The sequence below is a fragment of the Balaenoptera musculus genome, chromosome 5 (assembly GCF_009873245.2).
Source record: "Balaenoptera musculus isolate JJ_BM4_2016_0621 chromosome 5, mBalMus1.pri.v3, whole genome shotgun sequence".
In the NCBI taxonomy this organism is placed as follows: Eukaryota; Metazoa; Chordata; class Mammalia; order Artiodactyla; family Balaenopteridae; genus Balaenoptera; species Balaenoptera musculus.
Window position 1 is genome coordinate 76,652,026 of NC_045789.1, and position 19,108 is coordinate 76,671,133.

Here is a 19,108-nt window from a genome sequence, read left to right on the forward strand (position 1 = left end):
TGAAAAATTCAATAGAAAAAAAGGTACTTTAAAAATTGTCTATTTTATTCCAGCTATCTAAATAACAGACTAATACTAGACGAAAAGTTTATTATTCAGTAGTAGTTGTTGCTTATTTAGCAGAATAATTAGATCAATGTGAGCAAAAAGGATCTCTTTCAATGGCATGTTTTACTGACAGAAATGTCATCAGAGACAGAATTCACACAGGCTGTATTCCTGAGAAATTGCTGGTTTGCATGGGATGGGTAGGGGTGGAGGAGCAGTAGGGAGGAGAGAGGAAGAGGAGGTAGGAGACTTCCTGCCTCCCTTGGGAACTGGTTTTATGAGCCCTGAGCATGTAGGCCTCCCCTCCCTGGCGACCCAGATTGGCCTACCTGTGCCCCCAACAAGCTAGTGTCTGAGCGCCAGTAACGAATACTGGTATCTGATATAGAAATTACCCAATAAGTGTTTGTGGACTTAATGAATGGAGTGCTATGGGAGCCCAGACAAGGGGAACCTAAATGAAGGAGGAAGAAGTGAAGGAAAACTTCCTGGAGGAGGGGACACAATCTGAGACTGAAAGGAGAAGTTGGCCAGGGTGTAAAGAATACATCTGAAGACACTTGGGCAGTTGTGTACAGAAAAGGGGGGGGCCTAAATTAAGATCTATGTGTCTACACACACACACACACACACACACACACACACACACGTGTGAGCTCCTGTCATGCAGGAGACAGAAGCATGCTCTCTTGGAAATAGTAATAACCATGCTATTCTCTTTCAAGGACATTGCAGTAATTAATGTGGGTGAGGGATGGGCTTTGTTAAAGTTGATAATGTCAGGGTTCTGCAGGGGAAAACTAACAATACTGTGATCTATTGTGATATTTTTCACACTCTATAATTTGAGCGTGTAACTGCTTAACCAATTAAAGATTAAGCAGGCAGGTCTTAAATGCTACTGCACAACTGAAAGAATGATTTATTACTCACAAGGTTATTGGAAGAGAGGGAAGCCAGATTGCATTCAGAGGAACACCACTGGAGGTGGCTGTTATTTGGGGCTCCAGATCTAGGCTTCCCTGTTCAACCTGGAGAGAAGCTGCACCTTCAGTCCCCCTTTTGGAGAGTTTCAATGCACAATAATAAACTGAAAGGTTTGGGAATTCACTATAGTTTTCTAAAAAAAAGGTTTATTAATGGTTAACACTTTTCTCAGGAAAATTCTTTTTTTTCCTTCCCAATTATCCCTGAGTACCAGTTTTTGAATCATTGCAGTAAGAGAAGATTGAGACACTGGAGGAAATTTCATCCCTCTTTTGGGGTTATATTATAGACAGATTTTTAAAAATCCAGTCTAAGATAAATTCCATTAAAGCACAATTTGTGCTAATGATGCTATGCTGATTTTAGGAATGCCTTGGTCTATGATGTTAGCGATAATGTTGAATTCCTCAATTCATACGGGTCCCTGATGGGCTCCAATCAATGCATGGTAGCAGCTGCATAAGTTAAATTGCCACTACATAGAGCTGAGAGGGAGCATGGTGCAAGGGGCAACCCACAAGGATCTCTGTGGGCTTTACCCTTGAGTTGATGAGGAATTGATGAAGGTGCCAGAAAACATAGGCAGGGACCAGACTACGAAGGGCTTTGTTTGGGTGTTTTCCCGAATGCTGGGGTTCAGCCAACGAAGGTTTGCCCTCTTAGAGAGTCTATGCTGACACTACCATCGTGGGTGATTAGAGGGGGACTAAGACCTGCGCTGACACCAGCTTGGTATCACAGGAGAGGAAAAATGATTTTCCCCCTACCCTTCTGAGTTCTTAACTGAGACCCCTGTAATAAAAGGCAGATTGACAAGAGGAAAACAATCAGAAATTTACTAACATGTAACCTCATGTATACACGGGTGATACCCAGGGAAGAATGAGTAACTCAAAGAGGTGGCTTAGAATTCAGACTCAAATGCCATCTAAATAGGGAAAGGGGCAGGAGATGTCAGCCTCTTAGGGGAGAGTAAATGAGTTTTTGGAAATATGAATGGGTCCTTAGAAGAACAGGTGGGAGGTGTGATAGTTTGTGACAAAGTCTGTCTGGGGGTGGCGTCATCTCATAGTCTCCTCTCCTGTATTGAGTCAATCTTCCCTGGTTGATGAAACTCCTAGTGTGGGAATCTATGACAACTGATTTCCTTTTGGAGGATCTATCTTCAGGCAGATAAGGGGAGTTCAAATGAAGCCTCTCCCTGTATTTGCTGTTTTTCAAGTGCCTACAACTCAAAGTAATCAACATACCAAAGCAGCATATTTGGGGATGGCATGTCCTGAACTCCTACAGTTATATACTGAAGTGGCATATGCTGCTACCCTTCAGTATCTATTACACCAGTTCACAGGAATGATGAGAAGAAAGGGAAACAAGACTGAGGCAATGGGATTGAGGAAGATATACAAAGAAGTAACTGATAGCATTTGGAAACTGATTGGGTGTTGAGGGTGAAGAAAAGCAAGAGCCTAGGGTGACAGCTAGGCTTCTGGTAGAAGTAACACTGTGCATCTAAGACAAGCAACTAAGACAGAGAATGTAGAAGGAGGGGGAAAGGTGATGAATTCAATTCAGACATGTTCAGATTAAATTTACTAGGACACCCAAATATTGATGTACAGGTGTCTGGTAGGAAGCTGACTCCATGGCTAGAATCCAGGAGTGATATCAGGGCTCCAGGTAGAAATTTGGGTGTCATTAACATATAGGTGGGTAGCTGTGGAAACCATGGATATACCTAGTGGATTTTTTTGCCCAAACAGATTTATATAATTTTGGATAAGAGAACTGCAAAGTCGGTTTCAGTCTGAATTTCAAATTGAACCCTATTTTAATTACTAGAGGGTACAACAGTTGCAATAAATGTTATGTACTGACTGGATGAATATATGGATGAATGGATAATTGAATGAATGAAGGGTAGAGCTGCATGAAAATCAATAGATGTTTTCCTCTTTTACTTTATCTCATGATTTGTTTCAGTTTTAGCTCTGGAAAGAAGAAAAATATGACTATCTCAAAGAAGCAAGCAGGCCACAATGGACAGGTTGTTTGGATGCAATACATGGAAGCCTGTATTCCTGCTCTTAAAAGTCAATGAGCCTTTCATTTTTATGCCAACTAATTTCAGACCATTGATGTATATTATTCCCATTAGGTATTGATGCCCTAGCAGTGACTGATCGACTGCTGCCTTTGCAGCAAATCCAGATGGAGATGACCAGTCAAGTGACAGACTTGTTACTGTTCAATAAGCAAACATGTTATTCTGTACATGACTTTCTTTGAGTAAATGTGAGTCTTCACTCTATATTCCTTGCCAGAGATCAGCTGGTTTTAAAAGAAAGAGATGTGCGATACCAGGCATTGGATTGTGATAACCATATCTTATATAAATGGCCATACTATGGTCCCAGGGGGCTGCAGAATAGTCCAAGACTCCTAATAATCAGTCACACTGCTGTCAAGGCAATAGACAGGGCAGGTTGGAAACAAGTCTTCCATTACCACTGGTGGATGACTTTCACCTTTCCATGGAAAGGTAGTTCTGACTCTTCATGAATCATCGAGGAAATACTTAAAATGCATGGTCATGGCCCCAAATGGTCAAAATGTTTTCACACCTCACTACAGGCACCAAATGGTTTGGGCAATGCCAAGAAAATCCATTTTACAGTTCAGGAAGGTCATTAGGACTCAAATTCATTATCTGCTGAGACTTTTGTTTTCCATTCATTACTCTCCTTTGAGCGAAATGGAGCTATAGGAACAGAGCACAGACCTCAGTTCACTCATCCCTGACACATTATTCATGTCTACAATTTCGCCATAAATTTGGAGAGGGAGAGACAGAAATTGCAAATGCAGGGATTTAAATCCCCTTGTGCTACATTTGTCAAGATGAGCAGATTGTAAACTGCCTCTTGCAAATATGATATGCATTTGGGCATCAAACTAATAATTGTGAACCACAGACTCATTCATTTGTGTGGTGTTTCCCTCCAGATGTTTCTGAAATTGCTTTTGTAGTCATTACATAGACGTAGAATTGTTCAGGTTTAGTAGGAAGATTAGAGAGACTATCCAGCTAAAGAAGTTGGCCTTTTCCAGTGAGATAGAAATGACAAATTTTTCTGTTTACATCATCACAGTCTTTACAAACTATGCATTTGGAATACTTGGTTTTGGGCTTTTTTGAGGAAAGGAAGGAGAGATTCGTATAGTCCTCAAAATTGTCTTAGAACTTTATAGGAACATTGATGACAAAGAAATCCAAATCATTTAGATGCTCTCACTCACACTTCTGGCCCTTCTGTTGAAAAATAACCTGTGTATTTTACACTTTAAGTCTCTGGCAGGGCCCTATCCTCTTGTCTCCCTCATCAGAAGCTATGTTCTTTTGCTTCTTGTTTTGGTTTTAAAATTTTCATTATATAAGTCATCCATTAATATATTTTCATTATAAAAATATTTAAATATTATGAACAACACTGGAGTTTCCTTTGACTACTATGTCAAATTCTGATGTTCTCCCCACCCTATTGCAACCTTTTCCATCCCTGATCACAAGCATCGTTAATAGTTTTGTGTGTATCTTTCCAGATCTTCTTCTAGGAATGTGTGTGTGTGTGTGTGTGTGTGTGTGTGTGTGTGTATTATATTTTTGTGTGTTCACATGTTATTTGAGATAAAATATACTAGAAGTGGGCTTCCCTGGTGGCGCAGTGGTTGAGGATCTGCCTGCCAATGCAGGGGACACGGGTTCGAGCCCTGGTCTGGGAAGATCCCACATGCCGCGGAGCAACTAGGCCCGTGAGCCACAATAGCTGAGCCTGCGCGTCTGGAGCCTGTGCTCCGCAACAAGAGAGGCTGCGATAGTGAGAGGCCCGCGCACCGCGATGAAGAGTGGCCCCCGCTTGCCACAACTAGAGAAAGCCCTCGCACAGAAAAGAAGACCCAACACAGCCATAAATAATAAATAAATAAATAAATAAATAAATAAATAAAAATTTAAAAAAATCATTTAAAAAAAATATATATATACTAGAAGTACCATACTGTAGCTTTCTTTTTTCACTCAGTGATACATTTTAGAGCTCCATTAGTACAGAGATCTCTTCCACCTTGCTATGGACTGAATGTCTGTATCCTCCCCAAATTCATGTGTTGAAGCCTAATCCCCAATGTGATGGTATTTGGAGGCAGGGCCTTGAGGAAGTAATTAGGTCATAAGTGTGGAGCCCTCATGAATGAGATTAGTGCGATTATAAGAAGAGACATAAGAGAGCTTGCTTCCTCTCTCTCTTCGCTCTCTGCTGTGTAAGAATGCAATGAGAAGACAGCCATCTGCAAACCAAGAAGTGGGGTCTCACCAGACACTGGATCTGCCAGCACCTAGATCTTAGACTTCCCAGCCTCCAGAACTGGAGAAATAAATGTTTATTGTTTAAGCCACCTAGTCTATGGTATATTTATTACAGCAGCTCAAACAGATCAGGACACATGCTTTCTATTCTTTTTAACTGTTGCATAATATTTCACAGTATTGGTATACCATAGTTACTTATTAAGGTGGTTCTAATTTCTCACTATAGTCTACCCCGGCCTGATGAAGAGTCTTGAAAAATCCCTTACAGAGTGAATTCTTCTAAGTAAAAAAATGTAAATTCCATTCACTTTAATGGAAAAAATGTTTATGTACTTCTAAGCCCCCAAATCATGCCCATTTACAACACCAAATACCATTAAAATGGACACAAGGACTTCTATAGTTAACATTAACTCGATCAGATATTCTCCATCATTAATTACTCCATAATATGGCTGTTTCCATTCTCTTATTCACTGTTTACAGATTGCACCCTTAAGACTTTGATGTATTTGTTCATTCAACAAATCATTACTGAGCCCCTACTATGAGCCAAACACTGGTTTGCATGCAGGGAATATGTTAACAGACAAAAAAATCCCTGTCTTATGGAAATTACATCCCAATGCAAGAGATAAATAATAGACAAGTAAGATGTAAAGGATGGTAGATAGTGATATATCCTAAGGAGAAAAAAACAAAGCAGGGAAAGGGAATATTGGGAGGGTTGCAATTTGACCTGGAGATACCTCACCAAGAAGGTGTGCTTTTGAATAAAGACCTCAAAGAAGTGAGGGAGGGATGTGTGAAGCTGTCTGGAAGAAAATTATCCTATGTATCCCTGACTAAGATGTCCTCTAGGACCAAATAATTCTTTCTGACAGAAATGACCAGTCTTTTTGCCCTGCAGTGCATCACTGGTTTCTCATCCTTTATCACATTTCCTAGCAGCGGATTTTTTCCCAAAGATAGTAGACAAGAGCTTTCTTGCAGAAGTGTTAAGAGGCAATCACAGTTTTCAGTGAGAAATGGACCACTCGGCATGAGATTTATAACATGAGGGAGAATGGGACACACAGGCTACCCACTTTCTCTGTGGTTATGGAATGTGGTTAGCCTTCTGACAGGGAGATTTGTGGAGCAATTTGTCTCTGCCTGAGGCCACAGGATAGAGAGAGGAGAGCCCGGATATTAGCTGGAAGAAAAGAACTCAACCCAAGGGAAAATGAGCAACTTTTCCTTTTTATGACCAGGTATCTGCTTGTCTGTGGGCTCTGACTAGCATTTTATACACTGCCTGGATATAAATCCTACCTCTTCCGATTATCAGTTGGATAACCTCAGGCAGATTATTTAATCTCTCTGTGCTTCGCTTTTCATCTGTAAAATGAGTATGATAATAGTCGCTATCTCATAAGGTTGACATTGGGAATTAAATTGAGATCATGGAGATAAAGCATCTGGGACATAGTAAGTACTTAGTGAATAAGTACATCATCACCATCACCGTCATCATCTCTATCACCACCACCAAAATCATCATCATTATCATCATCATCACAACCACCACCACCACCATCATCATCATCCCTATCACTACCACCACCATAATTTCTTGGGCTAAACAGGGAACAGCACCAAGTTCAGGGACAAGCAGGCATTACTGAGTACATCCTTAAGACACTTATCTGTATCTCACAGCACCTGGTACTGAAGATTCAGCAGAGAGGCTGCCTAAAGTCAGTAATCTTCAAGGCAAGGGAAGCATAAAACAACCCCAAGCTTCAGGCAAATAATAGAGGGTTAAGGATTTTCAGGAAGGGTGGTGATATGAAAATGGGCTTCCTTGGCACCAGTGAAAGGGGAGGGGGAGGGGGAGGAAGAAATGGAGCCATTCTAGGACAATCAAAGGCACCTGTGAGACAGGCTGCTGTGTTGAAGTTGACCAGGGAGCTGCTTGATGTAAATGTCTGTGAAGCAGTGAAGAGGCCTGCGGTGAGAACCATCTAGGGGCTCAATAACCTCGCATGGCTTCATTCTGTGTCTCTTTGGCCCCAGTGTGTTCTCAGTCGTGTGGAAACAACCAAAGCTGACGACCAAATCTTTCAGCTACAAATCCACCTCACAGCATAAAGAGAACTAAACACATAAGTGTTCAGATGTCTCTAAAAATAACATGTTACTTTTCTCTTTTGTTGGGAAGTTCTACATAATAGTTTACAATGCTAGCTGGTCAGGACGAACTGACATGGATTTGAATCCTGGCTCTGTTTTACTAGTTGTGTAAGATTGGATGAGTTACATAATTCCTTGGGTCTAAATGTTCTCATTTAGGCAGTGGAAATTGTAATAATATCTACCCAATAGGGTACTTATGGAGATTAAATGGGATAATGCATATAAAACACTCAGCACAGTGCCCAGCAAACAGTAAATACATATGATGATCATTATAGAAATCTTTTGTCTGGATTGTTTTCTGGTGAGGTAAATGGGGAAAGGGGAGTATAAATGTAGAGAAAGAGAAAGGATACAAGAGGAAAAAGAGAGGCAGGATGTGAAAAGCTGATCCTGGAAGAGAGGCACTTAATGACTGTCAAAAAAGTCCTGAGAGAAAAAAAGGATAAAGATGGCAGGGACTCAAGGCAGAGAATTAGCTTTGCTTTTTTGCCAAGGTTTCATCCATCTGGTCTTGGCTTCTATGCTTGCTTTTTCCTCCAAATGCAGCTCTAGAAACCTAGTGGTGAAACCCAGGGCAAGGAGACAGACCATTTCTGAATTACCCTAAACTTCTGTTCTCAGGGAAGGCATATATGAAATGTACATATTAGTCTTTTGCAGTATGGAATTTCTTTGAGACTAATAGAAGAGACAGGCCTGTCAAGTGAGTCAGCAGTGACCAAAGGCAGACATAATCCTTTTGCTTTTTGGCTGACAGCTCATGCAGAGAAAAATATTCTCTGATTCAGACAAAGGTAAATGTAGCTTCAATTCCAACACAAAATTCTTACCCTCTATAATCAGCTTCTATTCCCAGTCTATGTTGACAAGAGACACTAGAAATATCAGAAACACCATTGATTTCTTACTGTTCGGTTGTAATAAGTTAATCATTGCTAAAGGTAAAATGCCCAAACGATAGAATAACTCAGATTATTTTCAGGATTTAAGCATGCACACACACACAAAGAACTTAGATTTGTTTAATAGCAGATATTGTAGTGGAGCATCTATTTATAGGTAAATATACAGAAAATGAACACAAACCTGAATAAGTTATGAGATATCTAGAAAAATACAACAAATGGTTAACCCCACGATTTTTTTCTTTAATGTGAAGAATGGCTGGTCTGAATCCACTCCTATGGATTTTTGAATTCTAATCAACTACAAAATCAAGGCAAAATTGCAGTTCTGAACTGAATTTTCATTATGATCTCTTCTGATGTGCCTTTACAAACACAATAATTTAAGAAACCAAGTTGAAGCCTGGATCTGAATATCAGAATGTAGGGCACGCTTAAGAGGAAGACCAAAGGGTAATTTTTACATTACAAAATTTACCTTGACCTTGAAGAATAACTGCTTTTATAAAATTAAATACGGATTGAAGTCATGTGTTATGATCCACCCCATCTGTTCAGCATACATACATACATTTTTTTTTTTTAGGAAAGAAGAGAAATATGCTTATTTCACATTTTTGCTGAATTACTTCGTAAGACGTTATATCCTGGACCTCTGAGATGGCTGTGACTGGAGTCAGCCTGCTTTTGTTTCTAGCTTAAGTGCAGCCTGGCTGGCCTGTGCAGAAGGTAATTTCCCAGATATGCAAGCACCTCGGGGCAGCTGACTTCTACAAAGCACTGGAGACACTCTCATTTCTCGGTTGGGACTTCTACCATGTAATTCGCACTTTCCTTTGCCTTCCCAAGGCTGGTGCTTCTTTGCCTTTGAGTTCTGCAGCTGAGGTCCATGGTTCCTTAGTGGGTGCAGCTGAAGCAGCTCATTCCTGGCACTGCCCCAGTGAGCCACGCTGCTCATTTAACCATGGGCTTGATGTACAGCCCAGTGTGAGACCCAGAGAAAAGAGAGGCTTCTGTCCTCAGTGGGATAGAATATTTACGCTTAGGCCTTTGCTTTAAGATTTGGGATTTTGCCCTTCAGAGCTGTATGTATCAATACCCCAAAGCAATTTTTCTTGGATGCATTTTGCTTTGAATTTGAAATATGCTTTTGATGCTTTTTATTTAATAAGGCACAGGCACAGGACTACATTCATTGTTTAGACTAGAACTTCTTTTGCACTTGATGTAAGGAAAAAATAAAAAACTGGCATGCATGTTCAGGGTAATTGCATAGAGTGAAATGAACCCAATTTATGTAAAGGATTATTGAAGGAATACAAAACTTCCAAAGTAAGCCTGCTATATCATTCATTCAGTAATGGATTGACATGTGCCCAGATCTGGATCTTGTGCTTTGCTAGCTTTTAAAGCAAAGCAAAGAAGCAGTTATTTAAAAGTGATGGTGGGGGCTTCCCTGGTGGCACAGTGGTTAAGACTCCGCCTGCCAATGCAGGGGACACGGGTTCGAGCCCTGGCCCGGGAGGATCCCACATGCCGCAGAGAAGCTAGGTCCATGCACAACAACTACTGAGCCTGCGCTCTAGAACTCATGTGCCACAGCTGCTGAGCCCGTGTGCCACAACTACTGAAGCCCATGCGCCTGGAGCCCGTGCTCCACAGGAAAAGAGGCCGTTGCAATGAGAAGCCCGGACACCGCAACGAAGACCCAACGCAGCCAAAAATTAAAAAAAATAAAAATAAAAAAAATAAAAGTGATGGTGAAAAACAGTATTGAAAGAGAGCAATCCTGGAGAGTGGATATATTTTAAGTGATGATTCTCTCTTAAATAATGTAATTCACAGACCATGGAGCTAGGCCCCAGGAATCATCTCTCGGCCTACGTTTCCATTTGGCAACCCTTGACATTCTATCATTAAAAGATATATAAATGCAATGTAAATAATGTCAACCACTTTTAAACAAATAATTATCTCTCTTGTTCTTTTTCAGATTTCTATTTCATTTTATGATTAAAAATTTTGCTATGCACTAAATGGGTGCAGTTAGGCTTAAAGTCTAATTTTGGAAATCTAGCCCCTTTGAAACTATTGGTTTCTTTTACATTTCCAGTTAACGTCTATAAATCCATCTGATGCTAAAACATCTGATGTGAAGAAATTGTAAATCTAAACCCTTTCTTCTGCTCTATACACAAAAAGTCTAAAATTTATGACGAGGCAAATGGAACACTTTCATCAGTTAATTGTTCTCATCAAAAAGCAAGTAGGGGGACTTCCCTACTTCCCTGGTGGCTCAGTGGTTAAGAATCCACCTGCCAATGCAGGGGACACGGATTCGATCCCTGGTCTGGGAAGATCCCACATGCTGCAGAGCAACTAAACCCGTGTGCCACAACTACTGAAGCCCGCATACTCTAGGGCCCGCAAGCCACAACTACCGAGCCCGCGTGCCACAACTACTGAAGCCTGTGTGCCTAGAACCCATGCTCCGCAACACGAGAAGTCACCACAATGAGAAGCCCGCGAACCATAATGAAGAGTAGCCCCTGCTCGCCACAACTAGAGAAAGCCTGCGCACAGCAACAAAGACCCAAAGCAGCCAAAAAAAAAAAAAAAAAAAGCAAGTAGGAAAACCCAGCTTTAATTGATTCCTCAGAGAATTTTTTTTCCAGATTATAAATTCTTATATTTTCCATTTCGTTGTTTCAGGAGATACACAAATGAAATGCAGGATATTGGAAAATAAAATGCTAAGAAGTAGGATGATACGAAAATATCCCTACTTTGCCTGTATGGAACTCTATCAGGGGAATAAAACCAGAAGTGAATGAGGGATTTTTTCACCCTGGCAAAAGTATAGGCTTCATTTGGCCTGGAGAGAGCCACTGTGCAAGACACCTTGTGACAGTACCTGGAGGGATGTCAGTGGGCCTCCCAGATAGGAACATTGTACAGGACCTCCACCCAGAGTGACCATCTGGGGCTCGGGGTGGGGAATGCCCATTGACAAGGCCTCTCCTGGCCGCAGGGTCTTCTGTGCAGGCTCCTGGATTGTGACCATTTAGTCATCCACACGTCAGCATTTTCTGTCTTTAGAAGCAATCATTACATTTACCATTGGCGAGTGTGATCTGTGTATTCATGGAACAGCTTGACTCAACTGTAGTAGATTTAAAAATGCAGTCCTGGGGGTCTACTCTGTTGTAATTCCCTTAATTTTCTATCTGAATACTTACAAGCTTTATGATTGTGCTATTATGTACTTATGGTCATAAGAATTCAATTTTAAACAAAATATTCTTTAGTATCCCTTTTCATACGTATTTTCATCCCATATGTAAAGTTTGGGATAAAAAAGTCCAATCAGTTGAAGGGTAGAACATTTAAAAAACCACTAATTTACCTTGTTCTTCAAATTTTTTAAGGTTTAGAAAAGTTAATAGTATTTTAAAGCATTTTAAGAATTATTATAAATCCTCTCTCAGCATATCTGTCTCTACTGGGGTGAGATCATGTTCCTCTATTGTGAGCACACAGTAGGAGCTCAATAAATGCTTGTTTTGAGAATACATGACTATAAACAGATACTTATGTTGCTCTTTCACCATAATAGGTAATATCTATGAGTAGTGTTATCTCTGACAGTGGCATTAATATAACAAAACTAAGTTTAGGATAAGAATTGATTTTAAGTCATACAATAAGAATGGGAAATTTAAAAGTGGAAATTTAAAGTCTAGGGTCTGCCCATGAATTTCCAAATATAAGATGCTTGACCAGGAAAATAGAAATGAATATTTTGAGTGAACTCCAGATAAAGGAAATTATCAATACAAAGCCGTGTAAATTTAAATTAACATAAAGGAAACATAATTACTTGTAAAAACAACCGTATACATTAAGAGAAATGATACTGTCTTTGAACTTGCATTCTCAATCTGTCTGTGCAAAATTGCTTGTAGTGTCTCCAAACAGGCATCTGTGGTCAGATGCGTCGAAAACATTCCATGAAATGGTATATATCAGAGCAACAGGGCCTGCTGTTTCCTTTAACTAGATGGAGTCTGGCCAGCTCATGGCTGTGCTTTGGAACGACTGGTCTGGATGTGTGAAACCTGCAAGACAGGCAGCAGCAGCTGGAAGGCATCCTGTATGTATGTGGTGCTATTGCAGCCCTATGAAGGGAGAAAACGGTGGTTGGAGGGTTATTGTCAGAGTTCCAGCTTGACAACTCCTCCCATTTGATAATGTTCCTTCTCCTCATACCCCACACTATTTTAGAATATTTTTCTTTTAATGTTGGTGCTTAAAGCAGATGTAAACACATTTCTTTGGATGTTTCTATTCTGCCTCTGACTGCCTGGGTTTCCTCTTAGCTGTGTCCTCCAGAACCTGCCTCTGTGGTTCCTTGTCTCTTCTTGTCAACTCCATCCTCCTCTGTGGCTGTGTCTTAAAGAATAACATTTGTTGTCACCACATTGTTATTCTTGTACCTTGGTAGTTTCCCTTAACGATAAGACCCAATTCCTAAACGCATTGCTATAAATACATAGGTAGCCCTCCCTGACTTTTGTAATTTCCAAATTTTGCATTTGACAGGTACTTCAGACAGCAAGAAACTACTGTATATGCATTGCCCATGTTCAAACTCAACTTGTCAACACCTTGCGGCTTCAGTGGGGTGCCCTGGGGCTACAGATGTGCCAGTTCCTTAGAGCTGGTCCCTAATAGAAGGTTTTCCCCCACTAACCACAGGTGGAACACAGTGCCTCTGAGTCAAGAATGAGGCCTCCTGGGCTTCTTTTCTTCGATTTTACATCGTTACTTCTGGCAAAGCCACAGCTGTACGGGGCAGCTGCATGTCCATGTTACAATGTCCTGGTGGGTGGGCAGGCCACGGAGTGAGTGGTCACAGAGGGTCTTGCCTCTGGTCACTGAACGGGCAGATGCTAAACATTCTACTTGTCATTTTTGCCAGTCTGGAGCTTCGACCCAGCTAAACTCAAGGTTATGTAAATGGAGGGAAGTGCCCATTTTTATGAAAATCACCACTGAGCAAGAATCCCTCATTGCAGCCAATTATCACAGTGTTAAATCTGGTGCCAAACTTGGCAGCAGAAATGTGCTTCTGTCGGGGGAAACAGCGACAGAAATAACATGCGACCTTAGCGTTTCTCTTTATAATCAGAATTCTTGAAAATGAGGTATTGCTGCTTCACCCGAGGGTTTACAGCTGGTTTAACTGCACAAATGTACTCAAAAAAGACTTTAGACGATAGAATTTAGAATTGCAGTAACACTTGCTGCCTGGGAAAAATACACACACAAAAAAATGTAGCTCTAACATTTGCTTTGATTCAGAAGCACTTTCTCTCCAGGAGGCCACTTACCTCTAACAATACACTATTGATCATGGGGTTAAGGACCTCAGCCTTCTTGTTGCTCTGTGGAATCAAAAGGATGAAATTGACAGATTAGGTGCTCGTACTCCAAGGCTTGTCCCAGAAAATGTAAGACGCTGGCTTTGTTGAGGAATCTCTTAGAGAAGAAGGGGAGAAGTGGAATGCTTACTACAGACAAGGCTTCATATTTGGTACTTCCCCTACATGATCATTTAATTTCGACAGAAATCTTAGGAGGTAGGTAGGTACCATGATTACCCCGATTTAAAGATGAGAAAATAGGAGATGTCCCTGGTGGTCCAGTGGTTAAGACTTTGCCTGCCAGTGCAAGGGGCGCGTGTTCAATCCCTGGTTGGGGAGCTAAGATCCCACATGCCTTGCGGCCAAGGAACCAAAACATAAAACAGAAGCAATATTGTAACAAATTCAATAAAGACTTTAAAAATGGTCCACATCAAAAATAAAATCTTAATAAAAAAATTTAAAAAAATAAAGATGAGAAAATAGGAATCAGGAAGGTTGAGTAACTTGCTTAAGGTCATGTAGCTAGAAATTTACACTCAGACCTTTTAAACTATTTAAAGCTCATAGCAGGTCTGGGATTAGGGGGAGGTGAGTGAGACTGAGTTGTACAGGGTCGGATTCAGTCTTTATTTATAATTTTGATATTTTGTTCATCATGATTTTTTGGTGTTAATTTTGATTTTTAAAATACTGCATTAAAATATCTATCTAGATGACTGAGGTTGTTTCTTTGTCTCTTTTTGTCGGGGGGGGGGAGTCCCCTTAAATTTGGTAGACATGTTAAGTACCTTTACTTGCTTACCCTAGTTCCAGCCCTGGTCTGTAGTCTTTTTTCTTTTAAATGCAAACACGGGTACTTGGTTATAGGGTGTGTCTTCAAGGTTGGCAGTAAAGTTAAAACACTCTTAAATATAACTTGCAAACAGGTCAGCATACCCCAGTTTGCAAAACATGGAAAGCGCAGAATACAGAACCTGATATTAAGTAGGTGTTCAAAAAGTGGGAGTTAGTGTTCATGTCGCCGTTATTATTATGTCCAGTCTTCTCTATCTAAAATGTTCAATCCACTCTTAGACAATAAATAATTACAGGGACTAGAAAGAAGAGGGCAGTCTTAATAGGCTGCTTTCCCTCACTGTACTTGAAAGACCTTATGGCAAACAAAAGTATATAAATGAACTATTTCTTCCCAGAGCAGCCCATTTTCACTGACATTACTCTACCAAGGGCTAAGTAATGTCTTACTGGGGAAACCAGAATGGAGTCTTGGGAAAAAACTCTTTAAAAATCCAGTCATTTTAGTAAGTAACCAGAAAATCCATTATGGTTTGCTCTCATGTTTATTTGATTATCAATAAGCTTCTAAAATATAACCAAAATGAGGGCAATAAAATGGCATTGGTTTTCAGAATCAATGAGATGTGTAAGCAATTTAAATAGAGTCTGGAGAGCAATATACACTCATTAGCTTCAAGTTATGAATAATGGCTCTTTTAGAGAATAGAAACAATGACTTGATGTGAATGATTCACCACAGCACAAGATGAGAGGTACTGTTGTTGTGAGATGGTATTTCAGTAAACTCCATTTAGATTTGGCTTTTTCTTTCTCCAAACGATAATCTGTGTGTTCCTGATTTTGTTCATACAAACATGTGGACACGTGTGTGTGTGCGTGTATTTTATCTGTGTGTATTGATTCAAGTACACACTTGTCTGCTAGAGCTTTGCTACTCAAAATGTAGGATATGAATTCGGAGCACTGTTACCACTTGGGAGTTTGTTACAAATGCAGAATCTCAGTCCTCATCCTAGACCCACTGAATCAAAATCTGCATTTCATAAGCTCTCTAGGTTATTTGCTTGCACATTAAGGTTTGAGAAGCACTGTGCTGGAATACAATACATTAAAGGGAATGGAAAGCAATACCATGAATCTTACCCACTGATGTAAATTAATTAATGTTTAACATGAATCATATAAAACATATAACACACATAGACACAGACATATACATCCTCATCACTAGGCAACCGTAGAGAACCAAACAGTTAGCTATCTGTCTGCTGTGTCTGATGGGCAGCCAACTGGGAGTTGAGTTAACTGGGTGAATCGTTCACCCTTCTGAGACTCAGTTTCTCAGGTAGTAAACTGGAAAGAGTGAGAAGAGGGTACAGTAGAGCCTTGGGAAGCTGAGTCGCCAAGGTCATTCCATCCTGATTAAGAGCTCACACCTCTCTGTAAATCTAGCAGTTACACCAAAGTCCATGAGCATCAGTTAACTTAGAGGATGCCAATCACATAAATGTATTTTATCAAGCCTATCCTATCAATGAGCTTCTACCCTCCCCCTTCACTCTGCCTGTTTACAGTGAAGCTCTATTGCTGAAGGCCTGAAATTAGACAAATATAAAAGCTGGTGTTTTACAAAATAGGAGAAGCAAACCATATTCTTTGACAGCAGAATGAATAGTTGGTATGTAACTCATCCTTTATCAACTAAGCCACTTACAGAAGTCTGAGAGGCACACAACTCCTGATAGCCCAGTCCACAATCATTTTTGCTTTTTTTGAGAACTGCTCTTTGCCTGGGGTGGGGGTGGGAAGACGTGTACCCCAGCAGCAAAGTAGGTCTACATGATACGACCCTGTCCTCATCACTACTGGAGACACCAAGATGCATATCTGAGCCTTTCAAACCTTCTCACCCAGGATCCTGGAATTTGAATGGAGAGAACTAGGAACTGCTGTAATTGAGTCACAGTAATAGCAACACTTTAGAGAGAAGGTACATGAGCTCCAGTGATGGGTCCCCCACGGCTGCTCATATACCTCCACTACCTTTAATAAACTCCCCTTTCTGTCTAAATTATTTAGTGCTTGTTTCTGTTACTTTGTGTTAGGAAGAGATATGTTGAAGTCCACCTCCAGCATATCAGACTGTGACCTTATTTGGAGATAGGGTGTTGCAGATTCAATTAGATAAGATGAGGTTGTACTGGTCATACCTTAATCCAATATGACCACTGTCCTTATAAGAAGAGGGAAATGTGGACACAGACACACACAGAGGGAGGATGATGTGAAGATAGAGAAAGAAATTGGGGTTACACTGCTGCAAGCTAAAGAATGCCTGGGAAGCTGGAAGAGGCAGAGAAGGTCCTTCCCTAGAGGCTTCAGAAGAAGCATGGCTCTGCCAATACCCTACTTTCAGACTTCTAGCCTCCAGAATGGTGAGACGATACATTTCTGTTGTTGAAGTCACCCAGTGTGTGGTACTGGTCAAGGCAGCCCTAGGAAACTAATACATTTGTAACCCAAACACCCTAGCTAAAACAGGAAGTGAAACTTGCTGTTTCTCATGTAAAGAATAATCTGCCTTTGCATCCAGGGCCGTAAAAGGAAAAGCAGAAAGGTTGAAAAGGAATAATTGCCACTATCTTCTCCAATCCCATTAGGCTGAGTTACATAACATGACTGATTTCTAAAGAAAATAACCAGAAGCCATAGCTCCAAATGAATGCCGAACCTTTCAAAATTGTTGCCTTGAGAATAGAAACACTTCTACAGATTGATTGGTAAAATTTTTTTCTTTTGGTCAAAGTTGAAGTGTGACAATAAAGCACAGACATTTTTGTCTTGTGTGGCTTATAAAATAGGCTTTCAGGGCAACAGTGAATGTGAATATTAAAAATGAGTTATTTTACTAGAGACTGTGGAATTATATATCACAGATGTTAAATAATAGAAGGAACCTTAGTGAACAAATAAAGGAAATGAGGCCCAGAGAGGTTTGAAAATCCACCCAATACCTTGTATGTCTGATATGGTCGCATCAGGGCTAGAACTCAGTCAGATGAGAGCCTTAAGCTGCCTATAGCTAGAGAAGATGCTCAGGCCTCATTTTAGCAAATGTCCCGGCAGAGTTTCTGCTTTGTGGAGCTTTCAAAGAAGGTACTATGTCCTCCACTTCATATCACAGCCCCTTGTAGGCCTCCCCCTCAAAAAGGTGAAAAAAGAATCAGTATCATAATCTTACCCCAACAGTGGTTAAAGAATTTGTAAACTTCTCTGATAAGGAGGCCACTTCCTTGCACATTGCAGTAGTTAATCTGAAAGAAGAAAAAAAGAGATTTGGGGATTTTTAATAAAGAAAAATAATTGTACCATTAATACATTTATTGATATTAATACAGTATTCCCTTTAAAAGAAGGGCACTCAAGTTTGAAGATGCTCTGTAGAAATGTTTTCCTCAGTATTCTTCCATGATTAACAATCACAGAACTAATCTAATTCTCACCCTACCTCTTTTCCGAAGCAAAAGCGTATGCAGGAAAATACCAGGCTTGAGCTCCACAAGGGGTATAAAACTCTTGCCAAGGGACTTTTCTCCAGCATTGCTCATTTGAAAATAATAATGAACATTCACTGAGGTACTATGTTAAACACTTTTATATGCATAATCACATTTAATCTGCATAATGACCTTATTAGGGTCCATTATTATCCCCATTTTATAGATGAAGAAATTCAAACTCAGATGTCTCTTCGTATCTTGATTATGTTTTTATGAGATGCCTCAAAATAAAGATCCTGTAGAATATGTTTTTTAAGACTTACATCAAAACTTTACCCCAATGTTTATTCCAGCCATTCCATGCCTAGGACTTTACCCCAAGAAAATAATGCGAGATAGATATAAATATTTAACAAAGCAATGTTTGTCATAACATTATAGATGATGACAAAAACTGAAAACAATCTACCTAACAATGGTGCATTTTGCCTGATTTTTTTTAACAATAAGTATATATGACTTTTATGAAGTGATTAAAATGCTATTAGCAAAGCAATAACTCCACGTTAAGAATCTTACATGTTAAAAGATCTAGTGATGTCAGTAGAGGCAAGTTTTGTTCTGATAAATAGGGGTTCTGTCTAAGCTATGTATTCAGGTTTGTTGAGCTTATCCATCTATCCCTCCTTCCACTCATCTATCCATCCAACTACTCATCCATCCACCCACCCATCCAAAACTTATCTGCAGAAAGGGTCAGGAGTAAGGCCAAGAGATAGCAAAGAGCAGTTCTGCCTATGTTCTCGGGCAGGTGGGTGGAAAGGCACTTATTGTACAGACATATATGAGGCCTTATTACATTTTGCTTGGAGCAGCTTGGTAAGGTTGGGA

At 40.2% G+C, this 19,108-nt stretch overlaps 1 protein-coding gene across 2 annotated transcripts in view; it reads right to left on the reverse strand.

Moving 5' to 3' along the window:
- Positions 1-8,593: 8,593 nt before the first annotated feature.
- FAM114A1 (family with sequence similarity 114 member A1) overlaps positions 8,594-19,108 on the reverse strand; it is a 65,802-nt gene continuing 55,287 nt past the window's right edge. For both annotated transcript variants that reach the window (XM_036853611.1, XM_036853610.1), the window contains exons 12-14: positions 17,959-18,031; positions 13,884-13,937; positions 8,594-12,668 (exon numbers count right to left, since the gene is read on the reverse strand). In XM_036853611.1, coding sequence (XP_036709506.1) covers positions 12,567-12,668; positions 13,884-13,937; positions 17,959-18,031 — 229 coding nt within the window. In that variant the 3' untranslated portion in view covers positions 8,594-12,566. The remainder of the gene's footprint in view (positions 12,669-13,883; positions 13,938-17,958; positions 18,032-19,108) is intronic.